General features: G+C 39.6%; 2 protein-coding genes and 1 long non-coding RNA gene across 13 annotated transcripts in view; 1 reads left to right on the plus strand and 2 right to left on the minus strand.

The window, feature by feature from the left end:
* LOC107316531 overlaps window positions 1-11,780 on the minus strand; it is a 35,178-nt gene extending 23,398 nt beyond the window's left edge. Inside the window, exon 1 of the long non-coding RNA XR_004308048.1 lies at window positions 10,679-11,780. This is a non-coding gene — a long non-coding RNA (uncharacterized LOC107316531). The remainder of the gene's footprint in view (window positions 1-10,678) is intronic.
* On the plus strand, window positions 1,543-10,479 carry LOC107316523 (caspase-8-like). Of its 5 annotated transcripts, none has more exons than XM_015868147.2 (9): window positions 1,549-1,815; window positions 4,645-5,182; window positions 5,931-6,036; window positions 7,166-7,304; window positions 7,395-7,451; window positions 7,643-7,710; window positions 8,196-8,331; window positions 9,202-9,703; window positions 9,993-10,479. In XM_015868147.2, the coding sequence occupies exons 2-9, from the start codon at window positions 4,878-4,880 to the stop codon at window positions 10,126-10,128; spliced, it is 1,449 nt and encodes a 482-aa protein (XP_015723633.1). In that variant the 5' UTR covers window positions 1,549-1,815; window positions 4,645-4,877; the 3' UTR covers window positions 10,129-10,479. The 5 variants fall into 5 exon arrangements, with proteins under 5 accessions (XP_032301876.1, XP_032301874.1, XP_015723633.1 ...); XM_032445984.1 differs by having other exon boundaries at window positions 4,741-5,182; XM_032445985.1 differs by having other exon boundaries at window positions 1,543-1,815; window positions 7,166-7,451.
* Window positions 11,781-13,661: 1,881 nt separating the features above from the next.
* The window catches only part of TRAK2 (trafficking kinesin protein 2), a 31,907-nt gene continuing 19,218 nt past the window's right edge, over window positions 13,662-26,350 (minus strand). For 6 of the 7 annotated variants that reach the window (XM_032445982.1, XM_032445981.1, XM_015868117.2 and 3 more), the window contains 11 exons: window positions 25,928-26,137; window positions 25,346-25,424; window positions 23,668-23,798; window positions 23,405-23,479; window positions 22,156-22,272; window positions 21,216-21,295; window positions 20,371-20,571; window positions 19,938-20,236; window positions 19,371-19,646; window positions 18,090-18,189; window positions 13,662-17,585 (listed from right to left, as the gene is read on the minus strand). In XM_032445982.1, coding sequence (XP_032301873.1) covers window positions 16,907-17,585; window positions 18,090-18,189; window positions 19,371-19,646; window positions 19,938-20,236; window positions 20,371-20,571; window positions 21,216-21,295; window positions 22,156-22,272; window positions 23,405-23,479; window positions 23,668-23,798; window positions 25,346-25,424; window positions 25,928-26,137 — 2,247 coding nt within the window. In that variant the 3' untranslated portion in view covers window positions 13,662-16,906. The remainder of the gene's footprint in view (window positions 17,586-18,089; window positions 18,190-19,370; window positions 19,647-19,937; window positions 20,237-20,370; window positions 20,572-21,215; window positions 21,296-22,155; window positions 22,273-23,404; window positions 23,480-23,667; window positions 23,799-25,345; window positions 25,425-25,927; window positions 26,138-26,350) is intronic. The other variant, XR_004308046.1, reaches the window with a different exon arrangement.

Consider the following 26,350-nt stretch of genomic DNA (forward strand, 5'->3'; position numbering starts at 1 on the left):
ATGGCAGACATCCTGAGGGAGGGGTGACTTGTTGATATTCTTTCATTAGCAGTTGGAGAGACGGTAGGAAACTTAAGAGTAAAGAGTACATAAGAGTAAACTTAAAAGTTAGGACATTCTTGATAATGGGAGCTGATGCCAGTGAAGCTGTTCTCACCTTGTATCTTTAGCAATGCGTATGTAGTATCTGGGAGCCATCTGGAATTCTAATGGCTACATCCCTTTTGATCTTTATAACAAGACAAAGGATCAATGTGAAACACTTTATAATTTATGCTTTTTAAAGAACTTTTAAAATAACTTCTGCTTTTTTTTAATCCAGACTTTTTTTGAGACCTGTGTCAATCTGTAATGCAGGGGTTCTTTATTCAGTCCTGTTTATCTTCCTGAAGTGAGGCTTCTTTACTCCTAATTCCTCACAGTATGCTGACAGTTGCTCTGCTTGCCATTTTCCCTTTCCAAGTAAAAGAGAGAATGTCTGTTCTTAGAATCACAGCTCTGTTCATATGGGCTTCATAAGTAATAAATAGATGTTATGAGCACTATATAAGCGAGAGTGCTGTTTATGGCAGATGTTAGCAGAAGGTGTTACGGGTTTTGCTGCATTTTTATAGCTGATGTTTGGTTAACTGTTGAGGAAACATTCACATTTTTATAGAATTTTCATAAGTAAGACCTTGCTATAATGGAGTTGTTATATTTTGTATGTTGTTTTTTTAAATTTATGGAAATATAGTTTAAATGAAATTGCTGCTTCCTCTAGGAGAAGCTTGATGGAAGTTGGCAGCTGCTCCAGTAGAATTAAAAGAAAACATTACTGGTATTAGTGAAGTGGTGAATCTACAGCATTTGTTTCTTTCTATGTCTCCATGTCAGAGTTCTGTCCTTTCAGACTAACTTCTTTTGTATACTCCACATGAGCAGAATTTAATGTCTAATATAAAATTTACTTGTTTGGTGTTACTTGGGTCTTTTTAATATAGTAATAATAAACATAATATCATAAAATATGAGACATGACTTTTGGAGAAGCCCTTGCACTTGCAAGTAGTTTCAGGAAGAAGCCATACTGTGCGCTGATAATGTGGCTCAGTGAAGGAGAAAATACACTTTCATTTTTTGTGGTTCTGAGCAAAATAAACACACACACCCCAAGGCTGAGTGGCTGTGATGTTTCCGACCAAATTTGATGCCCTCTACCAGAGCTGAGAGCTAGGAAGGATACTTGACGGCTGTACAATTTCCTGTTTCTTCTCTGCAGCATAAGCCGGAGAAAGCAGAGGGGCAATTGCCTCTCCATTCAGAAGGCTATAGTTAGTCAGCTATAATTATTCACCCTGCCTTCCCTTTTCTTCAGCTCATGTCTGGAAGGCAGAACTTTGCACTCAAACAATGCTGGCACTTACGTCTGTTATGTTTTCAGCCAGTGGAAGCATTACCAGCAGGCAGTGAATCACAGGCTTGGCAGGAAGGCGAGGCTGAGTTAAGTCCTGCAGAGGTGAGCTAGAAAGCAGCCAATCAACGCGACGCTGTTTGGGAAAGAAAGTGCTGAGAAGACGGAGGGAGGGCCATTATCTGCTTAGACGGAAACAGTGTTCATTCAGAGGCACGAATGTCTGCCCTTTGATTTGCATCGTCTTTTCCTATTTGTTCAGTTGAACGTCAGTTTCCCAGAGATGTTGATGCCAGCCTCCCCTGGGAAGTTTATCATTCAGTTTTTAGGGTAACCTGGTAATCTGCTGATGCCGGGGTGGGATATCGGCACGTATTAGGAGCCTGCCTGCTCACTGCTGCTTTCTCTCTGCATGGGCTGCTGTAAGTATGTGCCTTTCCATTACCTCTGTAAGGGTTCACTCTTTTCAAAGTTTTTAAAGTTCTGAAAGGTTTGATTGCAGTGGATTTTTAATTTATTTACTTACTCATTTACATTTAACTGTTGGGTAGGTCTGTTGTCTACAACATCTCATACAGGAAACCCTGGAAACTCATGGGAAGTGGAAACAAACTCCACATCCTTTTGAAGATCCAGTTGTGCAGCAAGGAGTCCAGAGCTAGAATGTTCTCAGGAAGTTTTCATTGTTGAGTCCTTGATGGCCATCCTTTTTATTTTGACCCCTAACTTACATGGGCACATGTTCTCTGAAATTATTCAAATGAACCTTTTTCTGATAAAGAGGTGTAAACTTACAGAGGACATGTTTAGTTTATGGTGGTTTCTGTACAGTGTACTAAAATATAGTTGAGATCTTTGGGAATTCCCAAGTACTCATTTGTGTTTCCTTTCTGAAGCCGTGCCTTTGCTCACTGCTGTGCTTGTTCTATATTTGACAACCATGGGAATTCCCCAGTCACATAACGTGGCTGTACTTTTGCAGTTCTCAACGGTAACACGTTCCTAGCTCGATACAAAATTATTCTGCACATATCTTTGGAGCTTGGCCTGGGTCTTTTACATCAGTTGCTCCTGTAGCCACTTTGTGCTAAGGCTGCTCTGTCCAGACATGTCAGTGCAAACAGAACAATCCATGCCTCCTGCAGTCTGCTTACTAGGAGTTTGTTTTAACTGCACATGAGGAGATGTAAACACATAAGCTGCTAAAAGTCTCACTGCATTCACACACCTTCCACCTTTGACCTCATCTATATGCAGGCAGTAACCAAATATCTTCCTTACAGCTTTGAACACTGGTGACTTTTATGACAATAATGTAAATATTAACTGCTGCGTTAAAGGGTAAATATCCAATTTGACAGATTCTTTTCAGTACCAATAATGGGAATAACACATCTCTGAGCTATTGAACACCTCTATAGAGTTTCTTTGTTTCCCAGGGGAGCACTTGATGTAACTGAGTGTGCAAATCTCACCCCATATTTGTCCTGGTGGGGGTGGGAAGAGAGGCTCAGCCCATTGACTGGTTCTGGAAGTCAGCAGTGTCCTCCCAAATTGTCCGCGATGGTATCTTTCCCAAAAATTCCTCCAAGTTCCCATCCCTGTGCTTAAGGAACTGTCATGGAATACACTGCATATTTACTGCAATCCATCTTGGAGGTGTCTACAATGCTTTTCTGCTTTTGAGAGGGGAATGTCCCAGTAACTGACTTCCAGTAATTACTCCACATAATCGATCTTGTGACTACAGTTGCTCAAGACTCACAATATTCAGAAAGAACTGGGGAGGGTATGTGCAGCCTTGTTATGAGGATTAGACCTCAAGAGCTCTGGGTCTGTTCATTATTTATAGGGTAAGATGATTGGCAGAGTCATAGTATGTAGCAGAACTGTGTTATCAGCCCTGAACACAGTCTTGGGTGTAACAGCCAGGCCAAAGGAGGAGGCTGGAGGTGGGAGGAAGCACACCCTCAGATTACTGTCTACATTTTTTTAATTTATAATTTTTTTTGAAAGAGAGAAGTGGTAGGAAGAGGTTCTGTTTTAAAATCAGTGCTGAGTGCAGCTCTCCTGTCAAGGTGTTAACGTTCAGTTTTAGAACCATGAAACTCCAACCTCCCTCCTTCCTCCTGTTGTTATGAAATACTATCTGTGTGTTAGAATTTAGAACAGAGGTGATGCACCATCCCAAGGTCTCACCCCATCATGTCACTTCCTGTGGGCTCGCTCCTGCTGCTGAAAGCCTCCAGCAAATCCCAAGGGCTGGGAAGGGAGTTGGTTCAGTGGCTCGTGCCCATTATTAGGGAACAGGGTCAAATACCTGGACTGAGTGTGCTGCGCTTCCTGTCAGCAGCAAGGGGGCAGCTTGCGAGGAGGAAATGGTGTTCTGAGATTCTTTGTCAGTATTGAAATGACGATGAATTGTTAGTGCCCTTGGACTGTGGAGGTGTGACTGCCGCAAATGCCCAGGCAGTGGGAGAGCTCCTAACCTGCACAGATAAGTTCAGTTTTCTTACGAATCCTTTTCATGCCAGAAATATCCTTGGAATGCATGTGAAGATAATGATGTGATTTGAGCTCAAACTCTTATTGGAGAACTCTGAGGACCTCTTATTTGCTATGCTTAACCACTGAAGTGCCACTCTGGCAACTGATTTTCACGTGTCTCTGTGTGTTTCTTCTGAAGTACTTCAGCTCAGTGGCAAAGCTCTTCCTTTTGCTTCCCCCACGTTTCCGCTTTCTGTTTTTTCTGAGTGGGTGTATGAATTTTATGAAGCAAAAAGGGAAGAATACAAAAAAGGAGGGGGCAGTGTTTATGTAAAACAGCTCAGAATGCTGTTTTGCATGTAATACAAAACCAGCCATGTATATAAAATTCACTTTTTCCTGTCAGTAGCATGCGTGTTTGAAGTGATATGAGAAATCTCTCCACTGGAAAAAGAGCACCCATCTGCCATTGGCTTTTGTTTGTTTGTTTGTTTTTGTTTTGTTTTGTTTTTTAAACAGTAAAGAGAGATGTATTGGTATTTCACGGTAAGAAAAGAAAAGGAAATATGAAGTACAGGGTCGCCCAGGCTGAAGAAAGAAGCTCAGCATTTGGACAGCAGTGACGCCTGTGGAGGGAGATAGAGTATGGGAGGTGGGCGCTGGTGAGCGCTGGCCGGCCCCTGTGCTCCCCCCAGCCGTGCCAAGCGTACAGCGGGATTTTCTACTTCTTCAGCCTCTATTTTTTTTTTTTTTTTTTTAAGCAGTGCTCTGTAACAGTGAACGGAAACGGCCTCAGCTGTGTCAGAAAGCTCCTCTCTGGCAGACAAGCAGTTTCTGAGTTGAACTGCGTTTTTTTTAAGCCAGGAATCCAGACAGAACTACAGCTCCCAGGAGCCTGGGCGCTGCCTCGCCGGACGAAGTGGGCGGAAGCACGGAAGCGCGGGTGCACAAGGAAGTGGTGCCCATCCCAGCTCAGGGCTGGAGCTGCTGCGGGGAGATGGAGTTCTCCCAGCTGCTCTACGTGATCAGCGAGGCGCTGGACAGGAATGATCTGGCGTCTCTGAAGTTTCTCAGCCTGGAGCACGTCACTGTAAGAAAGCAGGAAGATATTGAGGAACCCAAGGCCTTCTTCCAAGCATTACAGGAGAAAGGGATGATCGAAGCAGGGGATCTGTTCTTCTTGAAGGAGCTGCTCTACCGGATCAATCGGATAGACCTTCTGGCTTTCCACCTGGGCTCCAGCCGAGAGGAGATGGAGAGGGAGCTCCAGGTCCCAGGCAGGGCACGGGTGTCTCCATTCAGGTGAGCAGCTGGCAGTGCGCGTTCATCAGGGTCCTGGGGGTGAAAGCCTGGCAGAGTTGCACTCTTGGGATCAGCTATCCTGCTTGGGTGGGTAGGTGCAAGATATTTACTGATGAGTTAGCACCAGGTAAGGTTTGGCAAAACACAAGCATCTCCATCTTTCCAAGGAAAGCGGGTATAAGCAGCAGAGACAATTTCTGTCAAATAGAAGAGAAGACTAAGCTTTCTTCTCAGAAAGAGACGTGAGGCACTGTAATGGACTGTCCAGGGAGGTGGTTGAGTCACTGTGTCCGGAGGTGTTCAAGAAACACATGGATGTGGTACTAAGGGGCATGGCTTAGTGGGAAAATATTGGCAATAGGTAGACAGTTGGATTACATGCTCTTACAGCTCTTTTCCAACCTTGGTGATTCTACACTTCTGAGATAATTTGCAGACTACAATGGCCTCCCCGCCTGGGTGTTCTGGGCTGCAGTCAGTGACTGGGTGTGACTGTCTTTGCCCTCATGTCTCACGCAGAAACACTCCGTGCAATTCTGATTTTGGGAAAACAGATGTTTTTAGTTGCAGCTTGGAATGGTTTGACTTCTGTCTGTTCTGGGACTAACGTCCTCAGATGAAAAGAAAAAAAGCTGTCCCGGGAAGGCAGCTGGGGGAGCTGAGGGGATGGTTCAATGGTACGGTGTTAAATTGTGCTAAGGAAAATGCTGGAGAACATAATGAAACTGTCCTCCACTGTTCCTTCTAGGTATCTGCTCTTTCAGCTGTCAGAAAACATCACCCAAGATGAGATGAAGTGTTTCAAGTTTCTTTTGTGGAAAGAATTACCAAAGTGCAAGCTAAGCCCTGAAACTGTAAGAATTGTTTGTTCTGTTTTTCTTTTGTTTTGATTCCTTAAATCATTGCTATAATACATAGCAGCATTTAGGTTGCACTGAAGGGAATGAGTGTTCCTTTTCCATAAGGAAAAGAAAGGACCTGGAATGGTGCACAGAGGACTTGTTGCATGCCAGTGTTATGTGTTGCTCCAGCAGTACTTCTCCAGCCCAGAAAGAACAGGCCAGCCCTGGGCCAGGCATGATGCCTGCACACCCAAACTCCATATAGGATTGACTGGCTTTCTTCAGTAGAAGGCTGAGCACTTCCATTTATCTTTTCCAGCTGGTTTAATTTTGGCTGCTTTCTAAGTAAGTCATTAACAAATTAAGAATCACCTACTAGGGCTATTCCTGTAATGTTTTGGTTTCTTACAAGAAAACCCCAAACAGATCTAGGCAGACATCCTTACTAGAGCTAAGGCCCATGATCTTGGAGTTAACTTACATAATTGCAAGAGATCCAGCTGCTCTGAATACTATGTCAATCTGCCCTTTTGACTGTCAGGTACTTTGTTCTGCCTAATGAAATCTCTTTTAAAATCTTCCCTCTTTTCTTAGAGGATAAACTGTGCCTATCCAGTGGTGGCTGTTTTAGTAAATCCATAGGTGACCCACTGCGCTCTGCCACTCCAGCAAAAGCTTCTGTCCCTTGGGTTCTCTCTTTCTTCAGAGAACTCTTTATACCATATTTGCATGGTTATACCATTTTTGCTACAGTGATGCTTAGGTTTCAGTCAAAGGCACAAAGATGCCACTGAAAGTCAGGTAAATGATAGGAGTCATTAAAAATGACACTATTTGTTCCTGTGTGATTACTATTAACTCTCTTGGGTTAGATCTTATTAGCTCTCAGCATCTCTGAGCAGTGGGAAGGAAATAAGTGTGTTTTAGGAAGAAAGTTTTAGTCATTGTACTCCTAGCTTTTGTCAGCCTACATTTAATTAAATCAGCTTGAGATATCAACTGAGGCAGTGAGACTGACAGTGGTTTACTTGTGTTGTTGGTACACTAAAGCCAGTTTGGGTGCACCTAAACATGCTGCAGCTTCCTTCTCAGTAGCAGCATGGGTCTGCCCTAAGAGCAAACTACCTTTCTGATTGCTCAGACAATGCTCGACGTTTTCATTGAGATGGAGAAGAAGGGGATTTTGAGAGAAGACGACTTAACTGTCCTGAAGAGTATTTGTGAAAAAGTGGACAAGAGCCTGCTGAAGAAAATTGAAGAGTATGAATTTAACACATTTGGTAAAACAAAACAAGTCCTCTTTCTCACACATTTTATTCTTGAAGCGATACATAAGGTGTCTTACAGGACTAATAATGAATGCTTTTCAGGAGAAGGAGAGATGCCTGTAACAGAGGGGCGAAGAAGCAGCACAGGAGCCCCCAGAGGTAACTGAAACTTTTTCAAAAATGAATGTTTAGATCTTTTCCAGCTTTTTGTACTCTCTACACTGCTTACATCTTGCCTCTTTAAGCATGTGCCTGACAATGATCAGGCATCCTTTTGCTTACTAACTGATTGCAGCGCTTTAAACTCCCTTTTAATTGTTTACTTATACATGTTTTGTGTGTGTATTCAGACAGTGCCATATGGCTGGCATCATCTGTGGCACCTGATTCTCTGGGCAACTGTGATCAGTCTTCACAGGTAAGTCAGTTTGTGTCTTAGAAATGTCACAATTTTGTCTCAGAAGAGACCAGTCCTTTATGAAGTACACATTAAGTATTATAAGCACAGCTGATAAAGGCACTGTCTAGGAAAACAAAGATGCACTACTTTGTAATGTCCTCTGTTTTGAAACTACGTATCAGGCAGAAGCTGCAGCGGCATTAAAACTTAAGAAATGTTTTTAAGGGTAGAAGATACCCCTGACTCTTAATACCAGGAGACAGGCAGCAGGCAGATAAATAGGCACAGAGAAGTGGGTGAATACAACACCCCTTGTGGGCAGAGTGTCATGGTGGAGGCTGCAAGAGGTGGGTTCTGTCTTGCTTCAAGGCAGCACATGGCCAAGTTCTGGGAGCAAAGCTGTATGGGGAGAGCTGCTGAGATAGAAAGCTAGCTGGCTTTTTACCCACTATGACACTACAGGGGGTTGAGAAGCATTCACAAGAAGTCTTTCTTTCCAACAGGTTGAAGTTTATAAAATGACCAGCCGACCCCGTGGAGTTTGCTTGATCCTGAACAATCACAATTTTGCAAAAGCCAGGGAAGCAGTGCCAGAACTCAGAAAGATGAAAAATCGGAATGGAACAGATATAGATGCAGGTACAGTGAATGTTACAGATGAGTTTACATATATTCAGGGAGAGCACACCAGACATAAAAACAGGATCCATTTTGTGTTCTGGACTAGGAGTCTTAAGTTCAAGCTTCCATGTCAAGGCTATGTTTCTTGTAGTGGTAGACTTGCATACTATTAAAATGCACTGAATCAGAAACAGATTTGCTGGAGAAACAGCATTTTACTTCACATCTAGCTTAAGAGCGGATGGGGATATGGACTTCACACACTTATTATATTGCTATTCAAGGGACCTCATTTTAGCAGGCTGTCCTGCAAAGCAGCAGCAGAGCTCATTGGAGGTCCTAGGGTCTGTGAAATGGGTATATTTGCACTACAATGAATAGGAGAAAAAAAATCCATCACCAGAATGTAGGTTATCTTCTTAAGATGCAGGTACTTCTCAAATATATTGACAGAAATTTCATGTATATATATGAGCAAAGGAAAACAAGGAGGTAACGTATGTCAATTTTTTTAGTTTGTAGTAGTTTAATCAATATACTAACTTTGTTTCTATTGAATGCATGATTTGTTTCTATTGAATGCATAATCAAGCTGTCCTAGGGGAGGTTTAGATAGATGTTAGGAAAAATTTCATAAGGGTGAGAGTGGTCAAGCACTGGAATGGGCTACCCAGGGAGGTGGTAGAGTATCTACCCCTGGAGGTATTAGTGATGGGATGTGGTAGGTCCGGTTGATAGTTGGATTCTATGATCTTTCAAACCTAGATGATTCTAAGAGAAATCGCTCCTATCTGTCTAGTGTTGAAACAACTGTTAACAAATAGCTAATGCCCTCCATTCCTAGGGAAAGAAGTGGCACTATTAATTCCCCCTTGTTTTACTTTCCAGAGGCTCTGAAAAAAGTCTTCAGCAATCTTCATTTTACAGTAGTAGAATACAGAGACTGCACTGCAGAGGAAATCCGTAAGATAGTGAGCAAGTATCGGTGCATGGACCACAACAACAAAGACTGTTTTGTTTGCTGTATTCTCTCTCATGGAAAAAAAGGCATTATATATGGTGTTGATGGGCAGGAAGTGCCTATCCAGGAACTGACCACTTCTTTCACTGGGCAAAATTGCCAATCACTTGCTGGAAAACCAAAAGTCTTCTTTGTTCAGGCCTGCCAAGGTGATGCTTATCAGAAAGGTGTAACCGTTGAAACAGATTCTGGGGAACAAGATTATTCTCTAGAAGCAGATGCAAGATTTCAGCTGGACTGCATCCCCTCAGAGGCAGACTTCCTCTTGGGCATGGCTACTCTGCAAGATTACGTCTCCTACAGAAGCACAAGCCAGGGGACCTGGTACATACAGTCACTGTGCCAACACTTGGAGAACAGTTGTCCTAGGTAACTATGCTTCCTGAGATACTTCTTTGCAACACCTTTATCTTCCTTCTGAAGGACACAAGTTTATTGGGATGCAGAGGTAGATAACATGCAGAGGGAGTGATCACTCAGAGTGAAAAAAGCAATGGAGAATAACAATACTGATTGTTTGAAGCAGCTCACCCAACTGCTTTAAAAATGGTTTAAAGGAGGAGCCATTAGCACTGGGCGCAGGTCAAGGTGATATATAAGAATGCATTAAGTTTTACATGCAAATACTCTAATACAAAACCGTTTGTATTTTTTGCAGAGGAGAAGACATTCTCACCATACTGACAGCAGTGAATCAAGAGGTGAGCAGCAAGATTGACAAGCAGAATGCGGGGAAGCAAATGCCACAGCCCAGTTTCACACTGAGAAAAAAACTCATATTTCCTGTAAACTAAATAGGAGCAGAGGCAGAGAGCACTGCAGTAACCTGGAAACCACTCATCTCAGTTAAGAATTTGGTAAAACATCATTCTGCTTTCAGCACATATACAAACGTTTTTAGTGATAACAGATAAGGAATAAAATCTTTATGAATGTAAGGGTTAATTTGTATGACACTTTTTTTATACTTGAAAGCATCTCAGAGCTGGTCTCCAGTTTGAAGCCTTACAATAGATTGAATGCCCTTCCTGATGTACCATATGTTGCTGTTAAGATACTTTTCAAATACAAATTCATATAATTTGTGTATTTTCTGTATAACTTTTTAATAAAATAAAAGGCAGGGGACTGCATGTTTTAAAGAACGCATTGGCTCATATCAGAATTTTCTTACACACCCATCTACTTTAAATCATTCAGACTTAGTCTCAGCCCTCCTCAAGTCAAGAACTTGTCCTCCAGCATCCTGAGCTGTGACCTGCATTTCACAGCATCCTTTACCTACAGTACTCTTAACATTCCAATCAATTGCATAGATACAGCATTATGCTTATGTCCACTTACCTTGTTGACCTTCGAGTCTCTGTTGTAGGCATAGCAAAAAAAAAAGCAAAAAAACAGCTCTTTAAAAACATATTGCCTCCTTTGATTACTGTGTGCATGGTTATGATACTAAAGTAGGTGGCTATTTAGCTGATTTTCAATAAGTCTTCAATTGAACAATTTCTGGAGCATAAATACTTTCCTGGATTCATCTGATGAATATTTCTTCATTCTTTGCTACCAGTGTGACCTTGTTTACTTTGGATTTTCATCCTAGATTCTCTTTCCACACATACTTTTCAGAACCTTATCTTTTACATCACACCTGTGTTCTTCAGCAACGTTCTGTTCTGTACATACACCCTAGGCTCCCTACCTCCCCTGCTATTCTAACTGTCCTGCTTGTCACACTGCAGATCAGCCAGCTGGGGACCAGTTACAGCCAAATGACGAGTTGCACAGTTCCCTTTCCCTTGGGTGGAGGCTGAAATTTCTTTTACGAATTTAATGTTGACCAAATTTAAGTGAGCCCAGAGATTTGAAGCCAATAGAATCTGATAGCATGCTTGCATAGGCAACTCTTAAGAATCGAAATTAAAAAGCTATAGCAACTACAAACGGTTACCTATTCTGAGGGAAATAGTTTCCTCAGGAGAGCATGATATAAAAAACATGGAGGGGGGTTTTCCAGCAAGATAAATGCATCTCATAAGCAAGGTCTCAGTAGCAATCTCCTCGTATAGTGAGTTTGGCAACCCTTCCTCAAATAGGAATTAAATCTGTGCCCTTTCAAACTCTTATGTAATTATTTTCCTCTTATAAAGCAATTATCTCACTGATTCACAAGGAATCCTAGCAGCTCTGCAGACTAATTACACTCATTCACATGAAGAAAAAGAAATTCCCTCTACCTCCAATGTTCCTGGTCTTGTAACAAATATGTAAAGCAGCACAACCATCAGTAAGACTTCAAAGGGTCTGCGTGAGCTGCTGAGGCACCCCTCCCGGTGGGACAGTGCACCAAGCAGTTACACGTCAGCAGCCACAGACAGGCCACAGCACACACAGAAAGGTAAATATCTGCACATTTTACACTAACTCTCACTGGTGTCCATTATTTGCTGCACGCTAATTGCAGTGCTTACCTTAGGGTAACATTTTCATCACAGAGATAAACTGCAGTTAGCTGGTGGTTTTCTTCAACTGATGTAATTTTCTGCTTGATGCTTCTTTCAGCAGCAGGTATTTGCTTTCTTTGCAAAGAAAAGAAGAAAAAACTCTGTTGTTTTTTTTTTTTCTTTCATAAATCTGAGCAACATCACAATTAGTAAATACAAAAAACAGCAGATTGCTAAGGTGACTTCTGACAAACAAATAAGTACTACCAAATACCACAGACAGTTATGTTCACTCCCTCCTTGCTTCCCTTGTTTTTGTTTTGTTTTCTAATTGTAGAGGAGGAGATTGTTAGTACCATCACCCAAGACTAGTCCAAAATAGCCTAAATTTCACAGAGTTAGGACATTCTTTTATCCTCCTATGTTTTTGCAAGTTATACTCTAGTAGTGCAGCTCTACATAGATCAGCATTTCTTACATAGGCATACAGCTTTCTAGCTGCACAAATATGGTGAATATTGGGCAACAATGTAAGTTATGTACATGCTGGTGAAACAAACTTGGGGAACTTTTGCAATGCAGACACTGGCTTTCTATCTTGTGGCTTGACAAACAGTAGGTACCTACAGGTACAACGGCTGCAGAGACTAATAGGAGAATCTTTCCACAGAATGGCCTACTCAATCTTCAGCATATGAAATAGTGAGCTAAAAAGTCAGCTTCAGTCAGATGAGAGTTCCATTTCTTTGCCACCCTCTCATGTCAGAAAAGAAAGCAAGCTAAATAAATACAGGATACTTACCATACGATAATGGTGGTTCCTAATTCCTTGAGATGTTTTGCACAGATTGCTGAGGAACCACTATCAGTTATTAAATTAGCCAAATTGAAGTAAAAACCCGTTAATTGCAATAGATGCTGATCCCATTCTGTACCATGGAAGTAATTAAGCATTTTCAGGAAAACATTCTGAGCCTTACTGCCACAATAGCAGCTGCAAGGACACGTGATAGAGGTATGTACAACTGTAGGCAAAAATTGGGCACCTCTGTGCCCAATTGGAATTGTGGAATTTCAGTGAGACCTGCACAAATGAATATTCATAAAGGATAAGTAGCTTGGTTTCAGTCTCTGCTTCCACTTTTTCACAGACACAGAGGAAGGCTAATAGAACTACAGTTACTGAGAAAGGAAAAAAAAGTGTAAATCACACACTTTCCTGTAAAAAGCTCAGAACAATCTTCTCTTGCATGTCTGAAGAAGAAACAAGGGAAGAATGTATACTTTCAAATAGGAGACCATAAAATAGATGCAAACAAAGCCACTGACCTAAATGGATACTTAATTGTAGCAGAGTAGTCCAGTCTCTTTTCTGTTTCTTGCTACTTGTCACAAATTGCTAGAAGAATGCAGCATCAGCTGCTGTAGTACCAGAAAGCATAAGCATATTGATTTCAGCTGAAGCTCACTTTCAGATATTCTGCTTAGAAGTTAATGACCTCCTTGTGATTTTATGTGAAGTTTTATCACTCATAAGTAAAATGTTTTTCAAAAGGCAGCAGAACACTCTAAGTGTTGTTTTCTGGATTTAACTGACACACCTATACTGCAAAGCCTGACCACAACTTGCATTGCACATCTAGATTTCCTTTAATTGCTTAAGCATGAACACAGCTGCAAATAGACTAGCACAGCCTGATCAAGCTTTTGAATCAATTTCTAAGACAGCATTTATATGCAATACTCACGCAGATACCAATTCACCAAGACTGTACACAAATTGCTAAATTCTAGCCAAGTGTCAAAAAGCTCTAATTTTAGTTTTACTAAATAACATTGCAGAACAGATGATGACATCTGGAAGAAACCACACAAGATGACCAACATACTGAAAAAGGCCATGTTATACATGTTTATTATGAAATTTACATTCCACCATGAAACAACAGTAAGTGCAAAAAGCAGATGGAAAACAAAACAAAACAAAACAAAAAAACACCATTCCCAGACCTTTCCAACATCGTGTGTAATCTTGTGTAACAGCCAAACGAGGCTCAAACCTATTACCCTCATCCCCCTTGCGATGCTCTTTGACTGCAGTAGACTTTTGACTTCATCAGCCCACATGTATTTTAAGTGTGAAGGTATCTCCAAGTTTATCAAACACAGTGAAACTTGAATTGTATGTCTGTACAACTAGAAAGTTATAAACTTGTACTTGATTTAAGCCAACCTGAATAAATGTAGACACTACAAAAACTTCCTTCCCAGTGTCTTCAACTTTCACAAACATGGCACTTCTTTTCTTTGTAGCACCTATTTTTTGTCTCAGATTTGCAAAGGAGCAGAACATTTTCCAAGTACAATTCTCCATCAGTTCACTCAATCAAATCACACCTCTGCAGGACAAAAAGATCTTGAGCAAGATCTCAGCTACCTAAGTCATCCAAGTTCATTCCCTCTCTTGCAGGAGACTGTGGAACCCAAACGAGTTCCTAGAACAATGGCAGCTTAAGTACATTATCATAAGTACACGTGTTTGTCTGCTTGATTCTGGCACCAAGAAGTAAACTTGGAAGATGTAGCAGCTTTCCCTGTTGCTGCAAGCTAGGCACATGTATACAAAATGCTCAACAGAATTTCAAAAGTACTGTAGCACCGCATCAAAAAACTGGATGAATACACACACAACAGTATTCAAACTGTTTGATCACCTTCCTGCTTGTGTAAGTATCTGATGATCCTACAGAAAGCAACCGACCAACCCCACAACATTTGTCATATTGTTTGAACGGGAACAGTTTCTATTGCTAGGCTACAGAAAAAGGAACTGTCCTGAAAAGAAACATGCATTTAATTAATGTGCTACTACATAGCTTTTAATGGAAACATAGTCTGCCAAAGGAATTTGGATTTAATTTATTTTCCTTTTTTCTGCTGAAAACACACACGATGATCACAAGGCTGGAGTTAGATAATGAAGCTAATTAGAAACACAGTGAAATACTATTAAAATTATCTGTCTCTTAGATGCCTTCCTATAATAAGAGTGCATAAAACAGACAGACTTCTGACACATTATATACTTCCCTTTTTATACCAAACTACCTAATCTTTTGTCAAGTCATTCCTTAGTTCACTGGAGAGCAAGAGTATTTCCCTCCAGCTCTTTCATTCTTACCTTATTTAGCTAGGTAAGGCCCAGTGCACAGTTAAGGAAGTACAAACATAAATATTTACATGAAGGAATTAAATATTTTTATTTAAAAAACAAATTAACCCGTATATAGTACTTCAAATAAAATTCACCTTTCATAAGATTCTTAGAGAGCAAAAGGCAGCTCCAGGAGTTCCTGAATATTTCTGTGCGCTGCTGACAGACAAGTTTCTGCTGAGAGTCCCTGTGCAAGTTTGAAGTGGTTAATCCTTATCCTTTTACAAAAAAAGACTGCTCTATAAGAGTCATCATGAGATCCATAGGGCTGTAAAAGCAGAAAGGCCACGTTATAAATCGGTTTAAGAAGCTTTCTTTTCCTGCCCTACTCCACTCAATCCTGCAGCAACAAGGGTGTGGTTGTGCCATATGCCAAATGCAAATCAGTGTAATTACGCCAGTGCTTCACACCATGCATCCAGAAAGATGCCAGCTATGTCCCACATATACCATAACAGCCAAGGTAAATACTGGCTGTTCAAACTAATTGTATCAAAACTTTAAAACCATTGATTTTATGTTATGTACACTGGAAAAAAAAAAAATATAATGAACAGACTTAAGAACCTGTTTCCATTCTGATCACTTGCAAAGATCTATTCCCCCTAGGAATGGAGGACAAATCTATTGTAGATTATGCAGTTAAGACTAGAAGCTTGTTCAGGAAGGAATTCAAAAAGCAGGGCAGGCAATACTACTTTGCTGAATGCCACTCTGAAACCACATTTCTCCAATGGTGTTCTATTTTGAGAGAAAAAGTCTGCCTCAGTGTTAACTCAGAATGAAGGTCAGAGCTACTTTTCATCATTCAAACACAATTTCAACACAGGCCAAATTGATCTGCATTCAAAAAAATGCTACAAAGAACACTAGCTTTCATCTTCCATTCTCTGAATACAGAATGATAAATTTTGATGTTAATGAAATCTTTCAAACAAAATCCTGCCTACAGTCAGGAATATCTGAACAAAAGGCATGATGTTGCTGCTGAACTCTCCAATATACAGAATGTCTAGCTGTCAAGACCCAAATTACTGATTTATGAAGCATTTAGGCAAATGCTCTCTGCTTATGCCAAATGAAAACAAATTCTTAATCAAGCACCTAGTTTTTATTTCCTTTCACAATACCAAAATTTTTCTTTGTATGTGGGGAAGAAAAAAAAAAAAAAGAAAAAATAAGATTTCTTAGCTTGGAATTTTCACCCTAATACATACTTTTATGCTCCTTAGTTCTCGTTCATTGCACTTTCCACTGTTTGCTTCAGAAGCTCGAGAAAGAAATTAAGTTCTGTGAGTAACTCACTAGCACAATTGCACTCTTTCAAAAAAACAAATCCTGATCATTCATTTTTGTGCTCAAATATCAAATTAAAGGTTCTCACCTCTGCTTCTCAACATGGGAAGTTCAAAAGAGTAGTTTCTGAGTTAGAAAATACTAGAATTTAAGTAGTCCCAAGTTTTTATATTTGTTACAGAGAAGAACTTGGACAAATGATGCTGGTCAGACTGATTATTGTCTTAACATCATATTCAAATGATACAGCCTGACTGCTAACAAATTATAAATACTATAGTCATATGGTAGAAAAAATATAACAGCACCTGCAAGACAGTTCTACAAGTACAGTTTAAAAGGTTAAAATACTGAAAATGTCTACATTGGTCTTTTATTTAAACTAAGACAGATGCTGGAGGAATCTTAAAACTAAGCTTTGGTTTCTTCTTTCTTATCTTCCACAAAAGCCTCCTTCCCCAGACCCAAGCAGCATTCTTTTCTTCTTGATCCCATCACTTCTCTCTCCCCGCTCTTCTCACATGCACATGCCTTCTCAAACTCTTCTGTAACACACCTAGCCATTTCCGTACTGGATGTTTCTCCCTCTTCTATTATTTACTACACCAATGTCCAGAGCAATCAGTCCTCCTTTAGGATATTCATTTTTGTTGACTGTGTGCAGACTGGGGCCCCTAATGCTCCAATCATGGCTGGAAGACTCTGATTTCTTCTCAGTCCTGCCATTAAGTTGCTACCCGCATTTAAAAACACAGCTGAGTCTGGCCTCTGCAGGCTAACCTCTGCCCCCTGATTCTTCTTGTGGTCCTGTGTATCAGGGGGCTTGACAACCCTGGCAATACCCAGCCTCTTCAGCCTGTCCACCAGGTTCATTTTCAGCTGGCCTACATCTGGAGCATTACGGGAGGGCTTTAGGCCATACATTTCCTGCAAGAATGTTTCTGCTGGTCTTGAAGCCAGGAAATTTTCTGAGTGATGCACTCGAGACTCAAATGGTGGAGGGGAGGGACAAGGTGAGTGTGAAGGAGAATTGGGTGGAGTAGAAGGAATGGGGACTGTACGAGGGGGCTGTAGCAGAGGCAGTTTATCTAACAGGGGGCTATCATAAACCTTGGCTGAGATGCCTCGTTCTTGCAAAAGTTGAGCCAGACTGCTGGTACTGCTGAGGGTGGTAGTTGAATCTCTTCTGTTGGTGAGAAATTCTCCAATACTAAGCCTGTAAGACATGGCTGGAGTGCTCACTACGTGGTTTCCAATGCTGTTTCCACTATTTCCAAGTGAAAATGGAGCAGACGTAGAGCTGAAACAAAAGAGAAACAGAGAAGATGCATGGATATATGCAGCATTAGACATATTTGTAGTTGCTTGGCTCTACATTTGCCCTTTAGTATATGAAATGTTCAAGAAAAAGTAAACTTGCTATTTTTGACAGTTTCAGCTTTAGTGGATTCACTATTAGTGTTCGGCAAAACATCTAGAAGATACCGGTTGACAGAGGTTTTGATGTAAGTACCAAACCATTTATCTTTCTTATACAATTTTTCATGTCTGAACATGTAGAAAGGAAACAAAAATAAATTGTTACAACACTAAGCAATAGCTTAGTTTTTTTAAAAAGGATTAAAAAAAAAAACATATGTTTTATTCTAGAGAATTTCAAGTTTCCCCTTTGTAATTGCAACCCCTGTAATGAATAACATTTAATGTGTTGCCTATCTTAGTTTATTTTTATTTTAAACTTGTCTATAAATACCAATCATCTAATTCTATGCAGCAATTCTTAGGATGTCAGCAGTCATCATACCTGGGAGTAACTTGGGTGACATCAGATGGGTGAAGGATTCTACAGGTAGTAAAAGTAAATGTGGAATTTGTTGAAGACAGACACTTGCCAGGATTCGATGCTGCAATGTGGAGAATTTACATCCCATGAGGTTAAAAATAGAGACTGATCATGATTAATGAAAACAATGCTTAATATGATGGTATCACTGCTAATTTTTAGCTTTTTTAAAAGACAGCAAAGACATTGTTATCTCTAAATCAGCTATTTCAGTTGAGAAAAAGATACTACCATTAGTTTATTTTAAAATCCATTTACTTTCTGGCTTTATGTTTTTTCCTATTTAAGATGAGCTGAAATTATGCTTTTCAAATGTTAGTAACATCAATAACCACAGAAGCTAACTAACAGTACAAGAAACATGGACATCCAACTTGAATCAGAAAAGAAGGTACAAGCTTTTATCTAGCCTTTATAAAATGCTCTGAAGATGAAGAGAACAGGAAGAGACTGTACCACATGTATTAAGTTGTATTTGAAATAATGCTTTGAATTACTTTAGTATAGAATTCTGCAGAAAACTAAGTTACTGGAGATATATTTCTAAACTAAAATGAAACCCAACAAAAAGTGGAGTACTGGTAAGAAATTTCTGTCTGAGATCCCACACCGCAATCAGAGAGCTCAGCACATTAACAGTGATGAAGCCCATGCGCCAAGAGAAAGCAGGGATGTTTTTCCCATTCTCTGACAACAGCCTTCCTTAGGGATTTGTATTTTGGCAAAAAAAAAGATGGGCGTTTGTAATATGTAATTTTCCCACAAGGGGCCTGATATAAATTTAACATTAGGATATTCAGCCTCACCTTTGTGAGGCACTGTTTTCCACAGAATTTTTATAAAGTTTATAAAGGTATAAATTTTTATATCTTTTACTAACACGAACAGCATATTTTTGATAATTAAATGGAAGATACTGGTCATCTTCAATTTTTTTATAAGGTAACTGCTTAGCATATCGTTACTCAGATTTAATCTTATCCCAGGTAAGTTTTCCAGCAGTGCTGTACCACCTAATTAAAAAACTGACATGGAAGACAAACATCACCTACAACTCTCAGAACTGTATTTTGGAACATGTAGATGAAATTGAAAATGTCTCCCTAACAAATTTACTGCAGACTTGAATGCGGAGGTTGGGCAGTTCGTAAACAGCTAAAATGATCAAGGCATCTAGTGCGGGTTAAAACCTCAGAAATCAGCATGCAAAATGAGGAAAAAGTCAGTAACTGTACTTCTTACCAATGAGTGGTACTGCTACTGAAGTAATAGGTGACAGGAATATCCCTGACGCTGGTTCTGCCACTGCAGACTTCTTTTTCTCTGGGGAGAATTGTTGCACTTGAAATGTTATACCTCCTTCCCCTTCTTCATCATCCTCCTCCAAGTCAGAGATGCGGTGCACAGAATCATCAGTCAGAGGGGTAAAACCTTTTGTAACAACACCCGGCCTCGGGTCAAGTATGGTGCCTAGATTGGGTCGAGCAAGCTGCTGCCAGTGAAACAGGGTCTGAGATCCTGGCGTGACAAAAGATAATAGTTTCAGAACCAAAAATTACTATTACAAAAGTTACAAAAAAGCTTGATCACAACAATTTCAGCCAACTGGTGCTGTTGCTGAAGAACACAGTGCACTTGGATGACAATGCGAACAGCCAGAAAAAGCCTAACACTTAGCACCATGTAAGAAAGCCAAATAGAAAGTGATATTTTCCCTTTATTATCATGTCTGTCTATACACATGAGTAAGTTGGCAAATTAATATCAAATCCTGTTCTGCTCATAGAAGAAGGAAGATCATCTGCTTACCTTCGATGGGCTTGACAATTTGCAGTTTTTCTGGTAGAAGGACACGGAGGTTACTGGAGCTGGCAGAGAGATCAGTGAATTCTGAGTTTGTACCCAAGGAAAAACAACTTTCTGCTGGTGTACTACAGCCACTAGCCCCTTCGTTCTGCTCAGTCAGCAAATTCATTTTTCTCTCCCATTCTTCCTCAAAGAACTGTTTCTCACTCAGATAGTTCTGGTGACGGAGTGAGAGCCTGTGCAGAGCTGTGACTAAGTCATTGTCTCCAGGAGTTCCTGGCTGCCCAGGCTTATGTCTGCCCCTGTGAGAAACAAGGAATAGTAACAGATATGAAGACCACTAAATTAAATATTTTTCTCATACATACCAAGGGTACAGTGTGGATTTAGTTTTAAGTAAATCAGTTTAGAAAGACAATGATAGCCTGTTTCCTACTTCAAATTCCTCTCAGAGTTGCTCCTCTGGGTCATCTGTGCATGGCCTTCCATCTGCACTCCAGACTGAAAAGGCTTTGCTGTCATAACAACACTTGACCTATTAGATCCAGGGATTGGTAATGGAGCAGGAAAAGAAGAAGAGCGGCCACGAGTAACATTAGCAACCCTGACTGTGTCAAATACTCGTTTCTGCTGACTCCTGCAGGAAAAAAAACAAGGAAACAAATGTGGGTTTCAGAAGCACTTTTAAAAGGATAATAAAGCTTTGCACAACTAATTTGCCAAAGACTACAGAGATCTGACTAAAAAGATTTAAGCCCAGAAGAGCAGAATTACCTAAGACACTCCTATTTTAATATCAGAATAATTGCTTATTTTGACCGGGAAGGACAAAACTGTCTACTGATTACTATCTGAGAAATTTTAGGAGTTTCTGTTTTAGGCTCTTGCTCAGAAGTGTGGTTTCAGGAATAAATCTCCAGACTTTAGAAACTGTTATCAGCTAAAGTAACGTTATAGTAGCATTAGGCAAATAATTTTTCTATAAGTAGTCAAAGTGATAAAACTAGTGCTGCTTGTCAGAGAATTGGAATCAAAAATCTCAGAAATTGAAGAATGAGACAATATTCTTCTAGCAAATTTCCAGCTTCTTTGTGGAACCAATTAAGAATAATATGTTTCAAAGCTGAAAAGTCTACTACCTAATAATTTTTTTTTAAAGCTAGCTAGAAACCGTACTGTAGAATGAAAGTTCACACAGATTTCCGGAAGTCAGTTCACCTTATCTAATATAAACACATGGAAAAGTACTGAAATGTCACATAGAGATATATAAAAACATACTTTTGCTTGGACAGGAGAGATTCATCAACCTGACTCAATTCCTTCCGCATTGTCCCTTCAATTTCTGCTGCAAGGGAATCCTAGAAGAAAAAAGAGAAGCAGAAGAATTGACAAATTAAATACAATAATTTTAGCAGAAAACATTTTTCAAAATACTTGAACATTTTCAATTTTTTTTTCTCATTGTTATGTTTCACACGGAACGTAATGCATAGACCTTCTAGTGTCTGAAGGTGGGGAGAAATAAGTTTTACACCATAATAACACATACATAAAGCGGTTCAGCTTTCATTAGCAAAATCTACTTGCTTGGTAAACTTGGTTTCTTAAGTTAAGCTACACTTGGTAAGAGCACTTCTTAAAAGATCAAAACATACATGAGAGTTTCTGTATAAGCAGAATGACCAATCAAAACCTGACAAATTACCAGCATGGCCCAGAAGTTTGCGATACACTAATAAGAATATTCCTGATACTAAGAAAATAAATGCTTTTAACATTTTTTCTTTTCCATTGGTTTAGTTATCTTCAGCGATGAGTCTAACACATTTCTGATTATGCTTAAAGTTTAATTTCCCAAGATAAGCAGATAAGGACATAAAAGCACATCATACTTAAAGGAAAAAAAACATTGTTTGAACTCAAAAAGGTTTGTTTCTTAAATATCTTCAAGTTATAAAACTTAGCACAACTGAACATATCAATTCCTGTACTTAAAATAAAAGTCACATAACAAGGAAAAGCCATCCTAATATCATAAAACAGCAAGTGAATGATTAATTTACTAACTATGAAATTCTCAGAAGTGTACACCTTAAAAAACTGAAAAACCTCAGCTCCTTTGCCTATATCAAAATGGTTCCCACTGCAGTGACTGTAACAGCTGTTTACTCCAGGCCATTTGTGCCAGCAGGTATACGCCATAACAGCAGTTACATGCCTGAGGATGGCAGAGACAAGCAACGGAGCTGGCTCTGCTACGCAGCATCTTCACTTCTTCTTGAGATTCATGCAGCATACCCAGACACTCTGCATTCCGGTCTTGCAACTCATGTAACTGAAAGAGAAAAGATGACGTGATACCATTAAGCTTAAACAGGAGCAAAACAAAAAGACACAGTGAAACTGAGTAACTTGTTTAGATGGGATGGATTCAGTACCACATTTCTACCATTATACAGCACATGCTGACAACTAAAATTGAAAGCAATAATAGACACAAGAAAAACATGGAGTTCTAGGAGTGGGTCCAGATGAGGGCCATGAAGATGACCAGAGGGTTGGACGACCTCTTCTACAGGAGCAGGCTGAGAGATTTAGGTATCCTCAGCCTGGAGAAGATAAGGCTTCATGGGAACCTTATAGAGGCCTTCCGGCACCTGGAAGGGGCCTACAGGAAAGCTAGAGAGTGACTCTTGTAAGGGCAGACAGCAGAAGGATGAGAGGAAATGGCTTTAAACTGGAAGAGGGTAGATTTAGATAAGAAATTAGGAAGAAACTCTTCACTGTGAGTGTGGTGAGATACTGGAACCGGTTGTCCAGTGAGGCTGTGGAGGCCCTGTCTGTGGAAGCACTCAAGGCCAAGCTAGATGGGGGGCTGTGAGCAATATGGTCTAGTGGAGGCACCCCTGCCTATAGCAGGGGGCTTGGCATGAGATGATCTTAAAGGTCCCTTCCAACCCAAACCATTCAGTGATTCTATGATTACACTCAGCATAACACTCACACCAATTTCAGTGTTGAGGGACAAAGTCCAAATTAAGACTCAAGGGAGTACAGAATTAAAACCAAAGTACATAAAAAAACTGCAAATACCTTAATTACAAATGCAAAAGAAGAACGAGAATTAACTAAAGCTACAGTGAGCTACAGTACTGTTGATGTAACCAGTAATATTAATATTAAAGCACTCTTTTTCATAACAACTAAGTAAGTAAAATCTATCTACTTGGAACATCCTCTTCGCCTTTCAGACTCCTATGGACCACAAAAGTATTTGTGCAGACCTAACTAAAAGCAATTATTCTTTTCCTCTGACCATCTGGCTCCTACCATAATGAAAAAGGAATAAATAAATCATTTTAAAATAAATAAATGATAATTAAAAAGAAGAAAGCTCTTGTTATCATTTAGTTTTACTGCTCTTGTATTCTGTCACACACACAAATGTACATGTGCACTTTAAGTACCTCAGCTGTAAGTTGTCTCTGAGCATCTTTGGAAGCTTGTAAGTGAAGTTTCAGCTCTTCCTTCTCAATCACATGCTGAAAGCACAAAAAAGGTGTCTATTATTTTCTTAGCTGATTTCCTTGAGTTGATCCTCTATCATACTTTCCTGAAACAGTCACAGTGATGTAACCCCCCTCCCAAGACTGTTTTCACCCACTGCAAGCGCACATCTGCTTGCATGCGAATGCACCCATGCACGCACATTTCATCAGCACTTCCTTACTTCTTTGAGTTTATGCTGAAGATCAACAATCTGAGACAAAAGGGATGAAATCTCTTCCTGGTAGCGAACCACCTCCTCACTCTTTTCTGACAACTCCTCTGTTATTCTGGATATTTGAGCATTTGTTTGACCTACAAAATATAAAAGCAACTCTATCAAGGCCTTTAAGGAATAAAATGGAAGAGGAAAAAGTTAACCTCAAATGTAGGTATAATGTGCTGAAAATTGAGTATGCAGAAACTGATACACATAGCAAAGATAGGATTAATGACCCTAACATAACCAAGACAAGCTGCTACAAATTACTTCAAGTGACACAGGGACCTGTAATCAAGACCAGATTTATTGGAATATGCTGAAGAAAGCAGGCTCTGAGTTGATCTTGTTATTAGCTATCATTTTCTGTGAGCAAAGACTGGTTCCACACTTTCTCAATGCAGCATACACCTCTTAATCTATCTTCTTATTCTAATCACTATCTGCTCCCCAAAAACCCGTTGTACACAATTTCCAGTGGTTATTTTTATTTTCTTTGAACATTTCCTGAAGAAAAATGACAAAGCACCTCAAAAGGCTGAAGTATTTTATACAGATAGCTTTTTGCTATGCTTTCAGGACAAGTGTACGAAGTCATAATAAAGTATGATCTATCTCGCATAAAAGGTCAGACTACAGATATAGAAGCATAATCTTAGAGAAAAAAGTGTCTTATTTCTTTAAAAAATAAATTCATCAATCTTACTGGAATTTGAGTTAGAAAAATGATTTTCTAGAATTGCTAAATATTTATCTTTTAAAGCAAGGTAAATTATCTTTAATTGCTAGTGATTATTGTATCTCACAGGTTTGCTACAGGATAAAATCCTGTCCAAGGGCCTGTAGGCATTTGATCTCATAGTTAGGATCACTTTCCTGAAGACACAAATATTAAAGCTGCAGAGCAGGCATTCTGTGGAAGAAGATTCTGTCAGCCTAAAATGGCTAGTAAGCCTGCATATGCCATGAAGTTAGACAAAACAGAACTCATGGAAATTCTCACTGAAGGAAAATAGGAGACATTCCAATAAATATCATTGGCAATTAGATGTTAATAAGTCTCTGCAGACAGAACAGTAAATTAACAACTAGCTAGGTACCAATTCATATTGTTTCCTGGTTATCTTAAAGAAGAAACAGGCAGCCAGCCTTCCTAATGGTGGTGTGTACAAAAATAAAAAAGCAAACTTAAAATATGGGCTTATTATGCACAAAAGAATGAGATCACATAAAAAGACTACTGATTAAAAAATAAAATAAAATTATACAACCATTAAAAAAAACATAAATAAATAACAGATGAGCTGCCATTCTCTGCAAGTAAGTACTCCTCAAAACAAATTTGGACAGCTGATCCAGACACATCAAAACACTTGCCAATTTAAACTTAACTATTTTCCAGTCTCTACAGTTTTCAGTTTAGGTTTACAAATTTGAGGTTTTGTGCTGAAGTTGAATACCACAATGAAGCTTCATGGAAAACAGGACAAAAGATGTTTACATTTGGAAAAAGAGTAAAACTCACATAACTGGCAGAAATTACTGTAGCTCTTTTTTTAATTCAGGGGTGAGTAAGAGTAAGTTTAGGCAACAGGTGTTCAAGTACCGTTTTACTTTTGCAAGATACAACTTGGATACTCACGGAGCTCTCTGACACAGTCATTGACTAACTGCTGTTCCTTCTCTTCATACGTAATGGTTTCTGTCTTCAGATGGCAGGCCTTAAAAAAATACATATTAGTTTTCCCATTTCAGTTTACATATACATGAGTTAATGCTACAAATTTTATTTTGGACATTGCTGTAAGTGAAGAACTGCCCTCTCTCTGTCTACATAAGGATTTATTTGTTTATTTAATCCTTAATATTGAACTAAAATGTAACCTCAACACAAAGGAATTTCCAAAATACTGCTACTAATTGCAGTCAGATTTACACCAGAACGGGTCACAAAAACTCGAGGGTCTGATACGTCCACATTCTTCAGCTGGGTGCTCACAAAGATTCACATATAGCGCAAAGGCATCATGAAAGGAGTAGAGGTCTTTGAACATAACAGCAGTGAAGAAAACAGAAGGATGTGGAGAGTGGAGGAAATGTGGTTGGATATGATGTGTATCCAGTGAAACAAAACATATTATTATATGTTTAAAGAGAAGCCCAGATGCTGAATTTTTAAACAGTTCTGATTTATCTTGTATCCAGCATACGTACTACATTATACCTTTGATCGGAGAGCAAGGTTCTCTTCCTCCAACTCCCTGAGTTTATCTTGCAAGATATCCAGCTGCAAGAGACCTTGTGATACGCTGAAAGACTCATTGAAACGAAGTGGTGTGGAACAGCTAGAATCTGTTTCACTTTCCTCAGAAGCAATTGAAACAATACGAAGCAAGTCGTCCTTCTTTGACAGTTCATGCTGGAGCTGATTAACCTAACACGAAACAAGATTACCAGCTTGTGAGCTACTGTTTAGCTAAACACTATTACAGTGAATTATTTATGCAGCCTCTAAATTCTTGGCATATCATTGCTCTACTCTACTCTAAAATGAGATTAAAAACTGCTCACTGGTCACCATCAGTTTATTTATATTTGCACAGAAGATCCAGGCCCTGTTTATCCAAGTAGAAGTTCACAGAATCAT

This window comes from Coturnix japonica, chromosome 7, assembly GCF_001577835.2.
Source record: "Coturnix japonica isolate 7356 chromosome 7, Coturnix japonica 2.1, whole genome shotgun sequence".
In the NCBI taxonomy this organism is placed as follows: Eukaryota; Metazoa; Chordata; class Aves; order Galliformes; family Phasianidae; genus Coturnix; species Coturnix japonica.

What these genes read in the sequence shown, in the direction of transcription:
- LOC107316523 (XM_032445983.1), top strand. An exon ending in GCAAGCTAAGCCCTGAAACT is followed by an intron (nt 6,037 to 7,165) that starts GTAAGAATTGTT and finishes CTGATTGCTCAG; the next exon opens with ACAATGCTCGACGTTTTCAT. An exon ending in CAGCACAGGAGCCCCCAGAG is followed by an intron (nt 7,452 to 7,642) that starts GTAACTGAAACT and finishes GTGTGTATTCAG; the next exon opens with ACAGTGCCATATGGCTGGCA.